At 58.1% G+C, this 22,248-nt stretch overlaps 1 protein-coding gene across 2 annotated transcripts in view; it reads right to left on the reverse strand.

The window, feature by feature from the left end:
* LOC116940366 (inorganic pyrophosphatase-like) overlaps window positions 1-22,248 on the reverse strand; it is a 60,864-nt gene that overhangs the window by 25,169 nt on the left and 13,447 nt on the right. The window contains exons 3-9 of one of the 2 annotated variants that reach the window (XM_032950132.2): window positions 21,230-21,289; window positions 19,271-19,390; window positions 18,415-18,501; window positions 17,905-18,031; window positions 17,030-17,157; window positions 16,675-16,757; window positions 15,223-15,292 (exon numbers count right to left, since the gene is read on the reverse strand). In XM_032950132.2, the coding sequence (XP_032806023.1) occupies window positions 15,223-15,292; window positions 16,675-16,757; window positions 17,030-17,157; window positions 17,905-18,031; window positions 18,415-18,501; window positions 19,271-19,390; window positions 21,230-21,289 (675 nt within the window). The remainder of the gene's footprint in view (window positions 1-15,222; window positions 15,293-16,674; window positions 16,758-17,029; window positions 17,158-17,904; window positions 18,032-18,414; window positions 18,502-19,270; window positions 19,391-21,229; window positions 21,290-22,248) is intronic. The other variant, XM_032950133.2, reaches the window with a different exon arrangement.

Genomic DNA, 22,248 nt, shown 5'->3' on the forward strand with positions numbered 1-22,248 from the left:
AGAGGGGGGGGTAGCAGGAGGAGAGGGGGGGGTAGCAGGAGAGGGGGGGGTAGCAGGAGGAGAGGGGGTAGCAGGAGGAGAGGGGGGTAGCAGGAGAGGGGGGGTAGCAGGTGGAGAGGGGGGGTAGCAGGAGGAGGGTAGCAGGAGGGGGGGGGTAGCAGGAGGAGAGGGAGGGTAGCAGGAGGAGAGGGGGGGTAGTAGGTGGAGAGGGGGGTAGCAGGAGGAGAGGGGGGGTAGCAGGAGGAGGGTAGCAGGAGGGGGGGGTAGCAGGAGGAGAGGGGGGGTAGCAGGAGGAGAGGGGGTAGCAGGAGGAGGGGGGGTAGCAGGAGAGGGGGGGTAACAGGAGGAGAGGGGGTAGCAGGAGGAGAGGGGGGGGTAGCAGGAGAGGGGGGGTAGCAGGAGGAGAGGGGGGGGTAGCAGGAGGGGGGGGTAGCAGGAGGGGGGGTAGCAGGAGGGGGGGGTAGCAGGAGGGGGGGGTAGCAGGAGGGGGGGGGGGTAGCAGGAGAGGGGGGGTAGCAGGAGGAGAGGGGGGGTAGCAGGAGGGGGGGGTAGCAGGAGGGGGGGGTAGCAGGAGGGGGGGGTAGCAGGAGCCGGGTTGGGGCCCGCGGGGCAGTCCCCCGGGCCCGCGGCTTCATTGCGCACGAACCCAGCCCACGGGGGCCGCAACGCGAGGCCTCTGAACGCGGCCCGCAAGGTGACGACCGCCACAGTGGCAGTGTTTGTGAGCTCGCCCCCCCCCCACCAAACCCCCCACTAACCCCCCCCCCCCCCGTTCGTTTGGTAATTTGTGGCGGCCCAGGTCGAGTAGTTCTTGCGAACGAGACCTGGATGGGGGAGAGGTGGGGGTACGATTCGTCGACTATCCGTCGATTATTTGTACGGAGGATCACGTGGCTCCAGTGAGTTCACGGTTCGAACCCGGCGGCCGCCCCGGTAAACACTGCGGTGTGGTATTAACCGTTATAATAGTAATACGACTGCACCACGCGCCGTCTGCTTCACTCACAGTGGACATTCAAGTTTCCCCCCAGCACCCCCCATGCCCCTCGAGAGTGCCGATGTTGGCGTCAGGGTCCACATTTGTCAAATGATAAAAATACAACGCAAATAACCATATTGGGATTATACTCACAAACAGCAACAATCACCTCCCCCTGCCCCCCTACAGGCAGACGGATGCCCCAAGTTCACTCTCGCAAATAAGGCCCATCCTGGTCTCTAGAGTTCTCGACTAATTAAACAAAATACACTTGAAAACTTGACACTTGAACCACAACCATCTTTCACTGCCGTATCCAAAAATACCCCAGCCACCACCTCTATCACAATCACGAGCAAACACCAAAACAAAGACAGCACCACGCCCGGCCGCATTTGTCTCCAGAGTGGCGATGATTACACAGGGAACCAGATACTAATTTGAGGTTGAGTCGACCTAGGGGAGGCTCAAGACCGCTTCAAGATAATCGTCACCGGTGTTGGCTGTGAGCGGGAATCGGACTCGGGCCGCCGGGTTCGCAGCGCAGGGTGCTAACCGCCAAGCCACTACTCCCCATTAAACAAACATCACCACCAGTATGACCGCCATCACCATCGTAACGACCACTACACACGAGCAGGAAGACTGTCAGCACGAATTCCACCTCCAATACCACCAGGATCAGCCAGACTTGGAGGCGAAGGGTTGATGGATCACGCAGAGATGTGTGAGACTGCCAACACCACTGGGCAGTGAAGTGGCCTGGAGGTGGCAGCACAGCAAGTGGCTTTGTGGGGAGCTTCGACGCGACACGTGCTGTGGAGTCCCCCACTAAGAATAATGATGATCAATGTGCAGCGCTTTGTCAATCTACTGCTGGATGAAGGCCTCCCAGAGCTGCCGCTACCCCCCCCCCCTCCACACCTTTAGCAATCCTGCTCTAAGAATCCACCAAGCAGCTTCCGTAGAAGCCGATTTCAGCGCTCCATCTCCACGGTGGTGGAGTACGGTCATTACTGGAGCACGGTACTTACTGGAGCAAAATCGAATGGTGGAGGCGGGGAGAGAGAGGAGAGGGAGGCGAGGAGAGAGCGCGCTACAGGTGCTTTGGCGTGATTAGAACACGCGGAGTCGTAACGCCCACGATTCCAAAATACAGCCGAGGCCGAGATTAGATTTGGGAGATTCAATTTCCCCCGCGGCCCCCCCTCAACGCCCATCACACACGCAACGCCCCTCCCCTCTCTCCCCTCTCTCCCCCCACGCCCCCACCCCCCTGCGTCGTGAATCTAAAAATGAAATCCCGCGTGGTGCGCGGCAGTAATTACACTCAGGACGCAGACAGCCACACAGCCACCTCGAGCGTCACTCACACGCAACCGCTCAACCATTCAACCGCGATCACTCACACGCAACAGCTCAACCGCGATCACTTCCACGCAACCATTCAACCGTGATCACTCGCACGCAACCGCTCACACGCAATCGCTCGCACACCACCAACAACCAACCAGCACCAAGTGCCCCAAAATACAAATGAACCTGGGCTCTGCAACCCAAACTATCCAACCCTCAGCGCCCCCCATAACTCAACTCCGCACGACTGCCCCATCCCCAAACCCTTCCCCCACGCATCCCCACCCACAGTCTCGTCCTAAAAACCACCAAGTGTGATAGGAGCACAATCTCGCACACGCACGCAGACACACGGCCAATTTGACACGCGCCAAAAAACTCACGGAGAGAAACAGAGAGATGCAAAGACCTGGAGATACAACAGAGGGACACAGGGCCACGTGGAGACAAAGAGACAGAGACTTACGAAGACACGTGGAGAAAAAGAGACGCACGGAGATATACGATGTGACACAGAGACACACGGAGACGCAGACGTGCACACACAGACACTCCCGGATACAGAGGGATACACGGAGACTCACAAAGACAGAAACACAGAGACAGGGAGAAACCGAGACGTAGAGAGGCAGAGGAGTGCGGAGACGCAGGCTGTTCGTGAGTATCTATCCGCGCAGGGACAGCCCACAGACTGTGGTTTGGCCAGCACCACGGCCGGCCACCTTCATCTCCACAGTGCTGATCTTTCCACACTACACCAGATACTCTTTTAAGGCCGAGTGGACTTAGCGAAGGCACGGGACTGGATTCAATTTCGCTTGCCACTGATGGGAATGACTCCAACAATAACTACCTTCACCGCGAAGTGGCGGTGATGTAAACCACAACGCGTGTGCCAGACTAGGTGCACTTTGAGGCCACGTAAAGTCTCGAAGGCTCTTGCTCCTTTGCAGGTCAAGAGACAGTCCAGGTGCCATGGGGTTAACTGACTGAGGTGCCTGGCAGATGCACCGCCTGTGGTCCCCACTGTGCCAACTGCATTTTAGCAGGCCGGCGCCGCACTCATTGCTGTGCGTTGCGCCTCCCAACTTCGTTGTTGGAGGGTGACCGCCCAGTAAATAATAATAATAATTAAAATTTATAATGCGCATTTCATCCTAGGATCATTCATGAGCCTCTTCCAGAGGCCGATCTTGACACCGCTGGCACCAATCAGAGGCAAGTCCAATAACTCCACATCCTTCTGTACCACATCAGCCCATCTATTCTCTAGCCCATTCTACGCCCGTTTAGCCCCTCTTATCCTGCCAACCAGAAGCTGCTAGTACATGCGGTGGCTGGGTATGCGAGCTACATGACCCACTCAACTCAACCGTGCCTGCCGGAGAAGCTGACGGATGGGAATGTGTCCAGATCTTCCACGGAATTTAGCTCCTCACACAATCCAGCCTGGTTAAACCCAGGATGGATCGTAAGGCAAGCCAGCCTGAATGTTTCTAACCAGAGAAGGGAGGGCATGACTGTGGCCGAGAAGATCTGAAGCTTCACGTGAAGCGATAGGCCAGCGAGAGGCCAGGTAGCTTTCACACAGTGTCATGCAGCCAATAAACAGAAAATATCGCTTGACTGATTTTAAGTGAACCTTTGCTGCCAAACCGGAGCTGTTCAAAAACTCATTGCCGAGGTAAGGAAACGTCTCCAACCTCCACAACAGCCCCATCATCTATGTGGAAGTGGAGAAGGTGTAGTGTTTTATGACAGCAAATATCCAGGCAAGTGCTCTGTTCAAGTGAGGTTGATGGTAAAGCCCCATTTCTTTGTGGCAGCAAAACCTCTAACTCTATCTCAGAGTAAGCAGCAATGACCAGATCATCAGCATACATAACATGGTTGATCAATAGTGGAGCCATTCCTTGACTGTACCCAGACATCGATCATCCTCACATTGGAGCTGTACCAAATATACATTTCTCTGGTACAGTCATGGAAAGCTGCTCCAAATATGTAGTCACAAGAGATGTCAAACAGTGTAGAGGCTTTAGGACAACGCTGTCGCACCCCAAGGTGAACAGAAAATGGCTCCGACTCCTGGGCATGCAGCTTCACGAAGGTCCTCACTGATTGTGAGCAGAGGGTCAGGGGGATACTGAAAGCACGGATAATAACCCAGAGCCCTGGCCTATTGATGGTATCGTAGGCCTCGACAAGGTCAACAAAGCAGAGATGTAGGTCCTGTTCAAGTTCCCATCACCTCTGCTGCAGCAGATGGACAGAGACCGTGACGAGTGAACTCAACTTCACGCGCACACGTTCACCTGACTCGCACGGATATCGCCACACGCACCAAAACATTCAACTGCAAAAGATCTCTCTTCTGCATAGCATTATAGAGGCTGATAGCAAGTGGCACCCATTGTCGACGTCACGGCGCACGAAGGGGTGGGTGGGCAACACCACGCCGGGCCGTCGGTTACTAATTTTACGTCCCAGTCGACCTTGGGGCACGGCCCAGGGTCGGGTCACATAGCGGCCACTGACGCTAGCCCTGCACACGCCTCCAAACCACTGCGCCACCGCTCCCCACATTATTTTGCACGCGGGCGCACACACACGCAGACACTCGCAACACACACACACACACCGACCCTCGCCACCCCCCACCACCACTGCCGCCCCCCCAAGATTCACGGCCGTGGACAGACGCAGAGCGAGCCTTTTAAGAGTTATTTATTTATTTGTCTGCTATTCCCCGTTACGCTTCAGCCCTTGACTCTGGCCGTGAAATTTTTTTAAATGAAACCAAACCAGCAGGAGAGAAGCCCCCACCTCCTGCTCCCTCTCCTCCTCCTCTCCTCCCAGAACACAATCCACACACACACGGGGAGAGACTCGCGCATACTGATACACACGTACCAATATACACGCACACGTTACAGCATACACACACATACTACACACACACGTACCAGGATACACACACGGGGAGAGAGATTCATGCATACTGATACACACACACGTTACAGAATACACACATGGGGAGAGAGAGAGAGACCCGCGCATACTGATACACACGTAATAAAAATACACACACGTACCAGGATACACACACGGTGAGAGAGAGAGGGAGAGACCCGCGCATACTGATACACAGCAGTGCGATAACCACTACACTACCGATCCATGATCCACATTACAAACACACACAAACATTATCTCAAGCACACAAATGCGCGCACATAAACACACACACACACAGGCGTACACCCACGCATACATTATGTGCCCCCCACACACACACACAAACGCACACTCAAGCACACACCAAAGATCCCTCGTATCACCTGAACATACTTTTGGGGCAAGTGCTGCTTAACGAGCACCTATTGAGGCGGTGGTGTGGCCAGCACCATCCCTGACCCCCTTGGTCTCCCCCGGTGTAGATGCGCAGTACACCCCCAGCTAAACTCATTTAAGGAAGGGGGAAAAAAACCGAAATCCGAAAGCACTCATGAGCTCTGCATGGCCTCCTAAACAAACCGACTCGCTGTACTGCTTGCTCAGATCTCCCCCGAATCGCCACCTTTCGCTGGCGCCCGGCAGGTCGCAGATTACACAAATTGCCAAACCCTCGCTCGCCCTCCCGTGCATCTCAGAACCAGCTATGACACTCATGGGGGTGGTGGGGGGCTCTGGATTTAGAGGAGGAGGGGGGGGGCTGTCCCTCGGGGGTACGGGGGGAGGGGTCCGGGGGAATGGGGTGAGGGCTCCCTCCGAGCCATTAAGCGACGTCGCTGTCGATGATAACGAGCGGAGGCGCGAGTGATGACGCTCGCAGTGCCGCTGTGCGGGGTCACGTGGAGGCACTCAGCGTCCCGCCTCACCACGCGTCCCGCCTCACCACGCGTCCCGCCTCACCACGCGGTCCGCCTCACAGCACGAACCGCCTAACCACACGCGGTGGTGCGCGAGCGAGACGGCCTTAATAGGAGCTCGCTAACAGCACTGGCTCCAGTGTGTGTGTGTCTGTGCAGCTATATGGGGGATCACGAAGGTGGTGAGATGGTCCAGCTACTTCAAGTAAAATCTCCAGCGCTGAAAAGGCAGAGGCAGTGCACAGCGCCTGTGTCGCGTGTTTACAGACCGATAGAGACAGAGACACAGATAGACAGAGACACAGATAGACAGACACAGATACAGAGACATGGAGACACTGCGAGGAGACAAGGAGAGACAGATGGCAAGATAGACACAGAGGTAGACACAGAGATGGACACAGAGAGACACGGACAGAGGCAGAGACAAACTCAAAGTGTAGCAGCAGTAACAGGAGACGAGAGACAGATGTCAGCACGCGTGGAGACAGAAGGGAGGGAGAAGGGGGAGACGGGGCGGGGGGGGGGGGGCGAGACGGGGGGGGGGGGAGACGCAGGCAGGTGCCGGGGAGCGGGGAGGGATGAAGGGAGGGGTGTGGGGGCGGCGAGAGTGGGGGGGGGCAGTAACGAGGCGGCCACGTGGCAATTAAAATCACACTAATTAGTGAAGCCCCCAGCCGCCTACACTCGGGTCTCTGTGCCAGAAAGTCACCACCACTAACCACCACCACAACAACAACAACGCACACGATCCCAACACCCACCACAAACACCTACTAACAACCACCACCATCCCCTATAACACCCACCACGAACACTTACTAACAACCACCACCACCAAACACGACAACACCCACCAACAACAACCGCCGTTCACCACTTAGCGGCACTTGTGCCAGGCTAGGTGCACTTTGAGGCCACGTGAAGTGTCGAAAGCCCGCTGGCAGGAAGTCACGGAACAGACTGCGGGTGCCATGGGCTGACCGAGATGACCGTAAGATGCACAACACCCATCACACAGCACGCACAGCTACAACAATGCCAACCACCACGACTGTGCGCACCACAACTACCCACAAACAACAAGCGACACCGCCACAAGCACAGACACTCGCACAAAAGGCCAAGGTTTCCGCGTATAGCTTGTAACAGACTGTTGGGGCAAGTGATGTGAGCGAGTGGCACCTATGAAGGCCGGCGCGGCGCAAGAGGGGTGGGGTGGCCAGCACCACACCCGGCCGCCTTTGTCTCCCCAGTTATGCCATTTAGACATGGTACCAGCGACTCATTTGAGGCCGAGTCGACCTAGGGGAAGGTCCAGGGACCGCGGATCAAATAACCATCACTGGTGTTGGTCGGTGGCCGTGAGCGCGAATCGAACTCGGGTCGCCGGGTTCGGAGCGCAGCGCTAACCACGACGCCACCGCTCCCCACACACGCACACAGACACTGACGCACGCGCGCGGCAGCGCTCGGAGCCGCTAATCAGTCACAGTGGGGCGCGCGGCGCGATTACTGTAATTGGGTCGAGTTTTTCATGGCCCTGTGCTCTTTCCACCCCCTCCTCTCTCTCCCCTCAATCTCCCCCCCCCCCCTCCCACCAAGCCGCCCACTGCGCCCGCTCCCGAACAACCAACACCCGCGCCCCGCTCTCCCCACACCGCTCTCCCCCCTCCCCCCCCTCTGGCATCTCCTCTCGCTCTTCTCCCATTCACAGCCTTCCCAGCTCTCCCGTTTCCCTTCTCTGCCCCCTCTCGATCCCCCTTCCTAAACCCTTCTCTCTTCCTCCCGTCTCTTCTCTCGCAGTCGCTACCTCGAATCCCTCCCGCGTCTCTCACCCGTGCTTACCTCACCTTCTTTCCACCCCTAAACTCCATCTCCACTCTCTCCCCTCTCTCCCTTCTTTCTTAAATATCTCCCTCCTCTCCGTGTTCCCGTCACCCCCTTCTTCCCCATCCAAACTCGCCTCCCTCTCTCTCTGCCCTCCTTATCTCTCCCCTTTTATCCATCTCTCTCCTCTCCCCCACATCTCTCACCATCTCCGCGAGGTTCCCCTCTCTTCCACTCCCCCTCCCCCAACCAGTCTCTTGTCTCCTCAACTTTTGCCTCTCCGTTATCTCCATCCATCCTCTTTCTCTCACATCCCCCCTCTCTCCTCTCACGCTTCCTCCATCTCCCTCCCATCCTTCCCTTTCCCTTTTCCTCTATCTCCGTCTCTCCCCCCCTCTCTCTGTGGAGGGCGGAGGGCGTCGTTAGCCTGCGCCGTGGTAATTCTCGGCAAAGGGTAACACCATTTGTCTGTGCGCCGGGCTCCCTTCCCTGCATCATCCATTTTAATTCTCCTCCTCTTGGGGGGGGGGGGGTTGCTGGTTGTTTGGTGGAGGGGCGGGGGGCAGGGGGAGTAGGGGGGGGGGGGCTGGTGGGTAGTTGCCCGCCCGGCGACCAGCACCCACTCCGTGGTTGACACGACCCACAGCGGCCACCCCATCGCGCTCACGCCGTGCCCATCTCCCGGCGCGGCAGCTGCGGCACCGCCCCCGGCCAACTCCCACGGCCGGCGGGGTGGGCCCAGCACCACGGTTCGTGCGTGCAAGGAGGCCGCGTGAGTGGTGGGGTCAAGTGTGGCCACTCCCACCTCTTACAAAAGCGACCGGCGAGCGTGGACGAGTGGGCGAAGCGCCACTCTCGAGGGGCATCTCTCGTGCTGGGCCCCTTCCGCCAGCGGTGGCACAAGCGCAAAATATATCACAGCTGCACCTTCACATCATGTGCATCATGTGCATCATGTACACCATGTACACCATGTACAGCATGTACATGATGTACATTATATACATTATATAATCATGATGTATGTACATCATGTATATAATGCGCACAAATTACATAATTAACATTACATGAATACTACGCCGCGTGCATCATAGGTGCTAAAATACGTGGGGCGTCTACGGCCTCCGCCTGCCATCAGCCGACACTGGCCAGGAAGGGTGAAGTATGGTCAAATATCCACCCCGCAACCCACGACCCGCACGGGAAGCTCCCTCGTCATCCAGCAGTGGATTGACAGGGGGACTTCATCGGATGCACGTGCCTGCATTTAAATCACCTCATCCACATCGTTCAAATAGCCCACATCACCGTTGTCGTCGTCATCGTTCACAAGCCTCCGGGACACATCAGGCCCATTGCCCGAAACGTCGTCTTTTGTAATTATGTTTGTTTTTTTCCTGTTTAGGGTCTGACGCAGCCTTTTGCTTGTGACGAATGTGTTGCGGTGTGTGTGCCCCCACTGCCACTGCAGCTGCGTCACAATAACAACAATATATTAGACAAGACGGGGGTGAGAAGGGCAGCCGTGGGGGCTGGGAGCTCACGGAGAGTCGGGGCCCTGGTGAGAGTGTCACTGACGGTGAGGGGCAGCGTGAGGGTGACGCCGTGCACGTGCTGCTTGTGAGGGTGTTGTCACGCTGAGGGGTGTAGTTGTGAGCGTGTCGTTATGGTATTGCATGGGTGAGAGTGTTGTGGTTAGGAGGGTATCGTGGTGAGGCTGTGATTTGTGACGATGTGCCAGTGAGATTATTGTAGCGAGGACGTAATGGCGAGGGTGTAGCAGTGAGCGTGTAGTGGTGAGGGCTGTAGTGGTGAGGATATAGTGAGGCTGTAGCGGTGAGGCTGTAGCAGTGAGGGCGTAGCGGTGAGGCTGTAGCGGTGAGGGTGTAGCGGTGAGGGTGTAGCGGTGAGGCTGTAGCGGTGAGGCTGTAGCGGTGAGGTTGTAGCGGTGAGGCTGTAGCGGTGAGGGTGTAGTAGTGAGGGCGTAGCGGTGAGGCTGTAGTGGTGAGGGCGTAGCGGTGAGGCTGTAGCGGTGAGGGTGTAGCGGTGAGGGTGTAGCAGTGAGGGCGTAGCGGTGAGGGTGTAGCGGTGAGGGTGTAGCAGTGAGGGCGTAGCGGTGAGGCTGTAGTGGTGAGGGCATAGCGGTGAGGCTGTAGCGGTGAGGGTGTAGCGGTGAGGGTGTAGTAGTGAGGCTGTAGCGGTGAGGGTGTAGCGGTGAGGACGTAGCGGTGAGGGTGTAGTAGTGAGGCTGTAGCGGTGAGGCTGTAGCGGTGAGGCTGTAGTGGTGAGGGCGTAGCGGTGAGGCTGTAGCGGTGAGGCTGTAGCGGTGAGGGCGTAGCGGTGAGGGTGTAGCAGTGAGGGTGTAGCGGTGAGGGTGTAGCGGTGAGGCTGTAGTGGTGAGGGCGTAGCGGTGAGGGAGTAACGGTGAGGCTGTAGTGGTGAGGCTGTAGCGGTGAGGGGTTAACTGTCAGAGGAAAGATGTATTCACGGCATCCGGTTGCGTTCTAATGAAAGCACACGGGAAGGAGGGGGAAGGAGCGGGGGGAGGGGGTTGCGAGCCTTCACGGGCAAGTGAGCACCACACAAATCTCGCGACTTAAATCAGCAGAACGCGGGGCCAGAGCCGACACGGCCACCACGCACAAAGACAAAGATCCCCCGTGTAGCCTCAACAGACTGTTGGGGCAAGTGCTGTTCGCGAGCACCTACGAAGGGCGGCACGGCACACGAGGGGGGGGGGGGTGGATGGCCATCAGCACGCCCGGCCGCCTTTGTCTCTCGAGGGGAGATGTTTAAACACGGCACCAGGTACTCATTTGAGGCCGAGTCGACCTACTGAGAGGGCCAGGACCGGTTTCATATTTGTTACTGTTGCTAGCCGTGAGTGGGAATCGAACTCGGGTCGCCAGGTTCGTAGGGCAGTGCGTGACCTGCTACACTACCGCTCGCCAAAAAAAACACAGACAAAGGTCCCCCGTATAGGCTGAACAGAGACTGTTGGGACAAGTGCGATTAGCGAGCGCCTGTGAAGGCCGGGACGGCTCACGAGGGGGTTGGGGGCGGACCAGCACTGCGCCCGGCCGCCTTTGTCTCCCCATTGCACACAGCCAGTGTCGGCTCCTCGGCACGGACACAAGGGGGGATCCCCGGCGTCTGGTTACAGTGAACGTGGGAGCCGATTCAACCCATCATTCTTCCCACCCAGGGTCGATAAAACGAGTAACAACTACTTTGTGGCAGTCAACAGTTGGTTGTGCTATGGATTGACTCTCTCCCGCCATAGGAATATGGAATTATCACCACATGGCCCTGGCAGGGCTGTGAGTGGGAGATGGGCACACAACGTCTCAATTGCTCATTGGAGCAGCAGCAGCAGCAGGAGATCACTTTGACTCTCCTGACATCGGGGGAGATGCAAGCCTGGGGGCCTATCCCCGCCAACGCCACGCAAGCCAGAGAGCAGTGCCTCTCACGTCGGGATGGGAGGGGGGGCTAGGGGAGGAGGAGGGGGGGTGGCTGAGCTAACTAAAATATACAAACGTGCGGTGAGCAAAAGTAATAAATAATCTAACTCGCATAATAGGAAAACACGCGCGGTGCAACCGCCCGTGAAACGTGGCCGTCCCCACCGCAACACCCCCCCCCCCTACTCCCCATAAAAAATACCCCAAGAAATTCACGGCAAGGATGAGACTTTCTTTTTCTGGGAGGTGGGGTGCCAGAGGTGAAGGGGGGGGGGGTTTTGGGAAAGTAGGGAGTGATTAAAAACGAGAAGCGGCACGTAATGTGTGGGCCGGGCCTTGCCTGGATTGGTGTGGATTGTGAGCCGAGTTGGTCTCTCTCCCTGTGCCCCTGCTTTGGCATTTGGGGTCGGAATGAGACGCAACGGGGATGGTTGACTCGACTCGAGAGGACAATGATCCACAAACGGCTGCTGCGTGCAGGAGCAGCGATAGAAGAGAGGAAGAACGAGGAGGAGGAGGGTGGAGATGAAGAGGCGGGAAGAGTAGAAGTACGGAGAGGGGTGGACGTCGGGGGAGGATGGACAGGGATGCGTGGAGAGGAGGAGGATGAGAGGAGGAGGATGAGAGGAGGAGGATGAGAGGAGGAGGATGAGAGGAGGATGAGAGGAGGAGGATGAGAGTGGATGCAAGAGGATGGGGAGGCAGGGGATTAAAAGGAGTAGTTGGAGAAGAGGTTGAGAGGGGGAGGAGGAGGAAGAGAGGAGGAGAGGGGGGTGCAGGAGGGCGGAGATGAAGAGATATTGAACAGTGGCGTGAGACGAGAAGAGAGGAGAGAGAAGGAGATGCAGGAGGATGACGAATATGACTTAGAAGAGGGGAGGGAGGCTCGAAGCTATGGGGAGGGGGGAGAGGTGGAGGGGGGGATGCAGGCTGCGAGGAGACACTGAGAGTTCGTCATAATTTATTAATCCGCTCAAAATGCGTTGCGTCTTTGAGGCTGATGTGGTTCGCTCACTTTCATATCCCCCACCCCCATCCTCCCAGCCATCACCGGTATTTGATTATTTTCTATAATCGATTAACAGGGTTAATCGAGGAATCACTTCAGATCTGCGTGGCACGCCCAGAACCAAGTTCCCTGGGAGCCCAGCAGCCGATTACCCAAACCAATGGTTTGGTCTGCGGTTAGACCGACCCCTGCCATGAGAATATGGAATTTCCACAACTGGCTCATACACTCTGGGGGGTTCGGAGAAGTTGGGAGCGGTGGTGCAGTGGTTCGTGCCATTGGCCCAAGTTCCATTTCTGGCCACAGCCAAGATCAGTGGAGATTGATATCTGACCAAGTCTTGTTGGACCTCCCCTAGGTCGACTCAGGATTAAGTGAGCACCTGCAAAAATCAGCACTCGGTAGACAAAGGCGGCCGGATAGAGAGCTGGCCACACCACCACCTTGTGTGCCGTGCCGGCTCTGATAGGCGCTCGCTAACAGTACTTGCTCCAACAGTCTGTTCAGGCTAAAGGTGAGGGGGGGGAGTCTTCACCTCGTGGATGTATTGTCTGTGCATGTTCATGTACGTGTATATGCATGCGTATGTGGGTGTCATGTAGCCTTAAAGTGCACATAGCCTGGCACAAGAGCTGTGGTGACGTCACCGCCACTTAGTGGCGAATGGCAGTTGTTGGTGTACGTGTGTGTACGGAGTCGCCCTCCAACAACAACGGAGGGCGGAGGAGCGACGATCACAACAACGAGCAGAGCGCCGGGTGGCTAAAGCACAGCAAGTTGGCACAGTAGGGGGCAGAGGTGGTGCATCAGCCAGTCATCTCAGTCAGTCGACCTGTGGCACCTGGGTATGCCCCGTGACCTCCTGCCAGCGGGCGTTCGACACTTCACGTGGCCTCAAGGTGAGCATAGCCTGGCACAAGCGTCGTGGTGACGTCTCCGCCACTTAGTGGCGAATGGCGGTTGTTGTTGGTGTATGTGTGTGTACAGAGTCGCCCTCCAACAACAGCGGAGGGCACAGGAGCGACGCTCGCAGCAACGAGCGGAGCACCGGGCAGCTAAAATGCAGCAAGTTGGAACAGTGAGGAGCGCAGATCGTGCATGTGCCAGTAATCTCGGTCAGTCAACCCACGACACCCGGGTCTGTCCCGTGACCTTCTGCTAGCAGCGAGCTTTCGACATCTCACGTGGCATCAAAGTGCAGATCGCCTGGCACAAGCACCGTGGTGACGCAAACGCCACTTGGTGGCGAATGCCAGTTGTTGTCGTGTACACGTGTGTATGTGTCTGTATGTGTGTATGTATGTGGCACTGGTGCGTGAGATGCGTGCGCGATGGAGCTGTTCACTCGAAGCCAGCACGGCCAGACAAGCACCACCCCCTCCCCTGCACCTCCCACCCCCAAAAGCCCCCCACCTTCGCTAATTTAATCACTGCTAATTACTGCCCCCTTCCTTCCCCAACGCAGCCCCCCGCCACTACCCCCGACCACCCCTCTGGCTCCGCGTGGCTTGGGGAGGACGGAGACGAACAACCTGACGGCGCCCTCTGCTGGAGACGGAGACAAGCGGGGGAGACGGAGACACACGGGGGGGAGACGGAGACACGGGGGGGAGACGGAGACACGGGGGGGAGACGGAGACACGGGGGGGGAGACGGAGACACACGGGGGGGAGACGGAGACACGGGGGGGAGACGGAGACACGGGGGGGAGACGGAGACACACGGGGGGGAGACGGAGACACGGGGGGGAGACGGAGACAAGCGGGGGAGACGGAGGCACGCGGGGGAGACGGAGACACGCGGGGGAGACGGAGACACGCGGGGGAGACGGAGACTAGCGGGGGAGACGGAGACACGGGGGGGAGACGGAGACACGGGGGGGAGACGGAGACACGGGGGGGAGACGGAGACACGCGGGGGAGACGGAGACACGGGGGGGAGACGGAGACACGGGGGGGAGACGGAGACACGGGGGGGAGACGGAGACAAGCGGGGGAGACGGAGACACGCGGGGGAGACGGAGACACGCGGGGGAGACGGAGACACGGGGGGGAGACGGAGACACGGGGGGGAGACGGAGACACGGGGGGGAGACGGAGACACGGGGGGGAGACGGAGACAAGGGGGGAGACGGAGACAAGGGGGGAGACGTGCGAGGCACAAGAAGTCACAAACACAAGGAGACACGAGCCAACATAGGGAGACACAGAGACACACAGGGAGACACGGCGAGACACAGAGACATACAGGGAGACACGGCGAGACACAGAGACATACAGGGAGACACGGCGAGACACAGAGACACACAGGGAGAGACGGCAGAGACGCGTGGAGGACGAGGGGGTAAACGGGCGGGGAACGCTGCGCCGCCGCCACCACCACAATCCGGTCTACAAAACCACGACGGCTCGAGTTCGACACCCGGATCCGGGTGGGCATCAGAGCGGTAGTGGAGTGGCGACGGTGTGTGATGTCACCATGGCGATGTCGGTGTGACATCACCATGGCGATGTCGGTGTTACGTCACCCTGGCGATGTCGGTGTGACATCACCCTGGCGATGTCGGTGTGACATCACCCTGGCGATGTCGGTGTGACATCACCCTGGCGATATCGGTGTGACGTCACCGTGGCGATGTTGGCGCTCAAGGGGGGTGGGTGGGGGTGGCTGGGTGAGGCGATCGGGGGGGGGGTGGTGGCGGGCACTTACTGCACGCACGATCCCTTCCGCTTCGTCCCGTGGGCAGACGCCCGGGCTGCTTCCCTGGCTCACGTTCAAGCTGCGGTGGGTGAGGGAGCAGGGGGAGGGAGTGAATGAGGGAGGAGGAGCAGAGTCAAGTTGGGCACCGTGGTAATGGCGGCACCGATGAAGCAGCCGCCACTCCGTGGGACACCGCCGCTGCCAGGTGCAAAAGAGGTTCGGTCTCGAGTGAGGTGGGGTGTTCAATGAGGTTCGGGCTTTAAACAAAGTTCACTTCGTCTCCAATTACGTTTCAATCGTTCTGTGGGCCGCTTCCTTTGGTTTTTCATTTACTCAGAATTCTGCAGTGGCGAGCGGTGGATCACCGTGAGATGCAACCACTCCGGAAATTTGACGTCACAAAACTACGCACAAAGTAACTTCAGCAGCCACGTGGCAGTGGTGGCAGTGGTCGCGGTGGTAGCGGTGGTGGCGGTGGCAGTGGTGGCGGTGGTGGCTACGCTGATGCTGCTGCAGTGGCTGTCTGTAACCCAGCACTGTGGAGGCAGCAGCAAGGGTTGGTGGATCACCGCACAGATGGTTGTGAAACTCCTTTCCCGTGGGCGTCGAGGAGGAGCCATACCCTGGCTCGCCAGGAGAAGGGAGTACAACAAGTGGACCAATTGCCATCTGTTTCCATCAGCACGGGGATAGAGCGTTGCCCCCTCGTGCAATGTATGGGTTTTCTCCGGGTGCTCCGGTTTCCTCCCACTTGTATAATCAACACGACTCGCCATTAAATCGGCTGAAAAACATCTGAAAATACCAAATGTGGCAGAACATTCCTGAAAAAGTCCTATGACTCGGCATGGCTCTCGAGCGTGAATAAGTTCTGATTAGAGCGCTTTCTCCGTGCTCGAGGTGCACACTTTAATACACACGCTGCATCATACCAAACCAATATGTCAATAAAACTAGGGAAAGACAGAGGGAGCAGAGGGAGGGAGCAGGGGGAGGGAGCATGGGGGGGAGCATGGGGGGGAGCAGGGGGAGGGAGCATGGGGGGGAGCATGGGGGGGGAGCAGGGGGAGGGAGCAGGGGGAGGGAGCATGGGGGGGAGCAGGGGGAGGGAGCAGGGGGAGGGAGCAGGGGGAGGGAGCAGGGGGTGGGAGCAGGAGGAACCAACATTTGTACATCTCAGAGCTGGAGTCTGGGTGTTTTTTTCCACGCAATCATTGGCATCCGGGCCGGGGCGCCCGGCTCTCTGTGCGTGAGAACACGGAGACACTCACTCCAGTTGGGCCGCTCACAAAAACTCAACCTGGAGCCGGCTCGGAGTCAGAGGCCTCGCGAGCCGCCCCGAGCGGGTTCGCTTGGGACCGGCTCGTCCGCTCGTTAGCGCCGCGCCATCGCCGGCGGTCGGCCCAGCCGTGGGTCACGGTCGCGGCGACGAGGGGGTGGGTGGGGGTGCTGTCTGCTCACCAAGACAGTTCCCCGGAGTCCTTCCTGGACACGAGACTCTTCCAGAATGCGTGCGTCTCGCGCACGACCCTGAGTGCAAACTCCTGATGTGCGGGGACACAAGGGGAGACGCAGAGAGACAGAGAGAGCGTGAGATACGCACGAGATGCACAAAACGCAAGCAACACGAGGGGCAAACGCAGGCAACACACAAGAGGCACGTGACACAAGAAACACAAAGGCGGCCGGGCGAGGCTTTGGCGGCCACCCACCCCCTCGTGTGCCGCGCCAGCCCCCACGGGTGCTACTCGCTAACAGCACTTGCCCCAACAGTCTGTTGTAGGCTACACTAGGGACCTTTGTCTTTGTGTGTCACCTTGTTCTTGAACTGCCCTCCGAATGCAAACTCGTTCTCGGGTTTCCCATCGGGGATCTTGTAGAGACGGAACCAGTCGATCGTCGCCTCCAGGTAGCCGGGCTTGAGCCGGCGCACATCCTCAATGTCTGAGCCACGACACACCACCACCAATCACCACCACCACCACCAATCACCACCACCATCACCACCACCACCACCATCACCACCACCACCACCACCAATCACCATCACCATCACCACCACATCACCACCACCACACCACCATCGCCACCACCACATCACCACCACCACACCATCACCACCACCATCACCACCACCATCACCACCACCATCACCACCACCATCACCATCACCACCACCACATGACCACCACCATCACCACCACCACCACCACATCACCACCACCACCACACCATCACCACCACCATCACCACCACCATCACCACCACCATCACCACCACATGACCACCACCATCACCACCACCACCACCACCACATCACCACCACCACCATCACCACCACCATCACCACCACATCACCACCACCAATCACCACCACCACCACCACCAATCACCATCACCACCACCATCACCACCACATCACCACCACCACACCACCACCACCATCGCCACCACCACATCACCACCACCACACCATCACCACCACCATCACCACCACCATCACCACCACCACCATCACCACCACCATCACCACCACCACCACCACCACCATCACCACCACCATCACCACCACCACATGACCACCACCATCACCACCACCACCACCACCACATCACCACCACCACACCATCACCACCACCATCACCACCACCACCACATGACCACCACCACTCTCGCCACGACCGGTCGCACCATGCAGGCTGGCGGCGTCGGGGTCGTTGACGTCAATGGCGATGAGTTTCCAGTCGGTCTCCCCCTCGTCGATCAGAGCCAGGCAGCCGAGCACCTTCACCTGCACCACCTCGCCACGCGTGCACACCTGCATGCACACATGGAACACACACACGCTGGAGCATGCACGCACGCATGCACACACACGGAAGACACAAGCACACACACACGGAAGATACACTGCACACACACACGGAAGACACACTGCACAAACACGGAAGACACACTGCACACACACACGGAAGACACACTGCACACACACGCTCGCAACGCATGCACACACGCTCGCAACGCACGTACACACGCTCGCAACATATGGACACATGTTCGCAACACACGCTCGCACCACACAAACACACACACTGGAGCGCGCACATGCACGGCACACACACACACGCACACACAAACACACACACTGGAGCGTGCACACACACGCACACACACACACACTGGGAAACACTTGTGCCATACCCGGGAGCCGATCTCGCACACGTCAATGGGGTCGTTGTCTCCGCAGCAGCCGGTGTCCGCATCCTTGTGGCTGGGGTCCTCCCACGTCTGATGACAAAGACAAAAGTCCCTGTGTAGCTTTCACAGCATTTCGGGGCAAGTGCTGTTAGCCCAGCGCCTACAAAGTCCGTAATGGAGCTGACGATTACAGACAGTGCCAGGTGCTCGTTTCATGCCGAGTGTACTTAGGGATGTGTCCAGAGCGGTTCAGATATTATTCTCCACCAGGTGTTGGCCGTCGCCGGGAATCGAACTCAGGTCGCTGGATTCTCAGCGCAGTGAGATAACCACCGTGCCATCACTCCTGAACAAATGAATATGTAAATGCAAGTGATGCTCCCTTGTCACCCCCACCTCCCCCCCCCATGAGATATGTCAATGCCGTGATGCGTTATAAAGGTGCACTTGAGCATGACTTTAGAGTATTTTACCATGAATATTTCTTCAAACCTCAAGTGGGACAGCCCAGAAGACAAAGCCTCGGCGTGGAGCTGCTACAGAGCTGGTTGTTGTCTTGTGTGGGTGGTGTTTGTCTTTAATTTATTTAGATCTCCAGACTAACAGATTCTACCCTTAACCCTAACCCGAACTGCACCAACCAACCAGATCTTAACCCCAAAAGCCAATCGGGTCCTGACCCTATCAGCCAACCAGATTCTAACCACAACAGCCAATCGGATCCTAACCACACCAGCCAATCAGATTCTGACCCCAACAGCCAATCAGATGCTAACCTCGCTGGTGTAGCGGATAGCTGCCACTGCCCACATGCCCCGACCGTGACCCCCGACCGTGACCCCCCGACAGCGACCCTGACCTGCGGGAGGGCGCCGTAGTTCCAGATGTATCCGTGGTGAGGGAAGACGTTGGCGACAAAGCGAAGCTTTCCCTTCTTCACGTCCTGCTTGATTGGGTTCAGCGGGTCCTTTGTGGCGATCTGAGGAGCGGTGACGCAACACAAGGGGCAGAAGCTGTTACCGCGGCGACAATGACGATGGAGACGACGATCGTGTGAGAGAGCCGCCCCCACACGCGCCACATCATCCATCACCGCATCCCAACAACGAGTTTAAAAGGGCACGCCCAGAGGCAGCGGTGACTCAGCACCACTGGCCCGCAAGCCGGTATTAGTCTGCCAGTAGGGGGCGATGCTGGCTGCTGTGTGCCTATTGGTATCCCAATTGAGTGTTTTGCGGTGTCATTTTCAAATTTGTCAAATTCCTCACGTATTATAAACATCACGTATTATAAACATCACGTATTATAAACAGCTTGCGCGTTACTTAATTGGGAAAACCCACGGAGCGACATCGCCCCCTAAAGTCAGAACAATGCCCACTTGCTGGCCGCTCACCCCCCTACAGTCAGAACAATGCCCACTTGCTGGCCGCTCACCCCCCTACAGTCAGAACAATGCCCACTTGCTGGCCGCTCGCCCCCCTACAGTCAGAACAATGCCCACTTGCTGGCCGCTCACCCCCCTACAGTCAGAACAATGCCCACTTGCTGGCCGCTCGCCCCCCTACAGTCAGAACAATGCCCACTTGCTGGCCGCTCACCCCCCTACAGTCAGAACAATGCCCACTTACTGGCCGCTCGCCCCCCTACAGTCAAAACAATGCCCACTTGCTGGGCGCTCGCCCCCCTACAGTCAGAACAATGCCCACTTACTGGCCGCTCACCCCCCTACAGTCAGAACAATGCCCACTTGCTGGCCGCTCACCCCCCTACAGTCAGAACAATGCCCACTTGCTGGCCGCTCGCCCCCCTACAGTCAGAACAATGCCCACTTGCTGGCCGCTCACCCCCCTACAGTCAGAACAATGCCCACTTACTGGCCGCTCGCCCCCCTACAGTCAGAACAATGCCCACTTACTGGCCGCTCACCCCCCTACAGTCAAAACAATGCCCACTTGCTGGCCACTCGCCCCCTACAGTCAGAACAATGCCCACTTGCTGGCCGCTCGCCCCCCTACAGTCAGAACAATGCCCACTTGCTGGCCGCTCACCCCCCTACAGTCAGAACAATGCCCACTTGCTGGGCGCTCGCCCCCCTACAGTCAGAACAATGCCCACTTGCTGGCCGCTCACCCCCCTACAGTCAGAACAATGCCCACTTGCTGGCCGCTCACCCCCCTACAGTCAGAACAATGCCCACTTGCTGGCCGCTCACCCCCCTACAGTCAGAACAATGCCCACTTGCTGGCCACGAACACCGCAGGGACAGCTGCCATTGGGGGGGCTCTCGCCACCTCCCTCCCCGCCCAGACCGCAGCGGGGCAGTGGAAGGGTAGCGATGAGATATGGGATGCAAGGTGGTTTGAGTTGGCGAGCCATTCAAGCAAGGGTCCTCTATGCAGGGGGGGGGGGCAGCTCCACGCTCGACGTCATGGAGAGGCGATCGCTACGGGCGACGTGCCTCGTACGTTCGCCCCGCGTTTGACGCAGGAAAACAATGACGACGTCTCCGCCGTCTCCGCCGCAGAATGACCGCCTCGTCTGACGCGCGCTTGACACCGCGCGTGTTTTTGTTTACGTGGCCGGGATAAGTGGCAGACGCATGCAGGCGTGCTCCCGGGCTGTGCCACGCCAACAACCGCCACGGCAACAACCTCCACGTCACCACCACAACCACATCACCGCCACTACGTCAACAACCGCCAAGTCACGACCAGTTCAACGACCATATCACAACCACTTTGTCAACAGCCAAAACATCCATGTAACCACAACATCCACGTCACCGCAACATCCACGTCACCGCACGGCCACTCACCTCCATCTTCGCGTTGGTCCACCGAGGCACCTCCACCACCATGTTGAACACTGGCTGCTGCTGGGGGGGGGGGGGCACGGGGTTGGCATGGGGGAGCAGAGGTGGGAGAAAGAGTTGAGACGCAATTGAAAAACCAGTAACGGCTGTCCGACGAGCGTTACGACTGCCAAAAACAAACAGGGGTTGTAACTTACTGACCCAACACAATACAAAGCTCCCCCAGACGGGGACACGAGCTGCTGGGGCAAGAACTGCTAAGCGAGTAGCACCCATGAAGGCCGTCGCACGAGGGGCTGGGTCAAAGGCACCGCGCCCGGCCGCCTTTGTCTCCCGACTGCTGATACGTACGCATGTTGAACTTTTTTCGCACCGTTCGTAGCCAACCGTGCAAGTCAGAGGTGTGGGGTAAGGACAACAAACGAAGCATCCCGCACGCTCGGTCCATCCTCATTCAATGCCGAGTCGACCTAGGGGAGGCCCCGGACCAGGGCATACATCGAACGCTGGTTGCCGGGTTCGAGGTGCAGCACGCTAGTGACTGCACTACCACCACCGCTCCGAATATTGTTTACATACTGTACGTATAAAACACACGTACGTACACACACACATAACCCTATACGTACGCCTACTGACTTACGCATTGGCAATGCATGGGGTCAGATATAGGGGACCCATGGGGTCAGAGACAGGGGGGTTAATGGGGTCATAAACAAGGAGGACCCATGAGAAAATTAAAGACGTGCGGGGTGAGAAAACTGGACCCCATGGGTCCTCAACCACGGACCCCCAGAGAGGGATTCTTTGAGCGAGTCTCCGGGGGGGAGGGGGGCAGAGGAGGGAGAGCCCCCCCCCACCCCACCGAGCGCTCGTTAGTGCTTATGCCCCGCCCACTCCCCAGCCCCCCTGGAGGGGCTCGTTATCGGAGACGCACGCAATGAACGCGCGCTGTGCGGATTGGGGAGTGGGGGGGGGAGATAACTGATAGGGAGCGGGGCGATGGGGGGGGGGTCGAACTA

The sequence above is a fragment of the Petromyzon marinus genome, chromosome 8, assembly GCF_048934315.1.
Source record: "Petromyzon marinus isolate PM22_M1 ecotype Great Lakes invasive population chromosome 8, UKy_Petmar_22M1.pri1.0, whole genome shotgun sequence".
In the NCBI taxonomy this organism is placed as follows: Eukaryota; Metazoa; Chordata; class Hyperoartia; order Petromyzontiformes; family Petromyzontidae; genus Petromyzon; species Petromyzon marinus.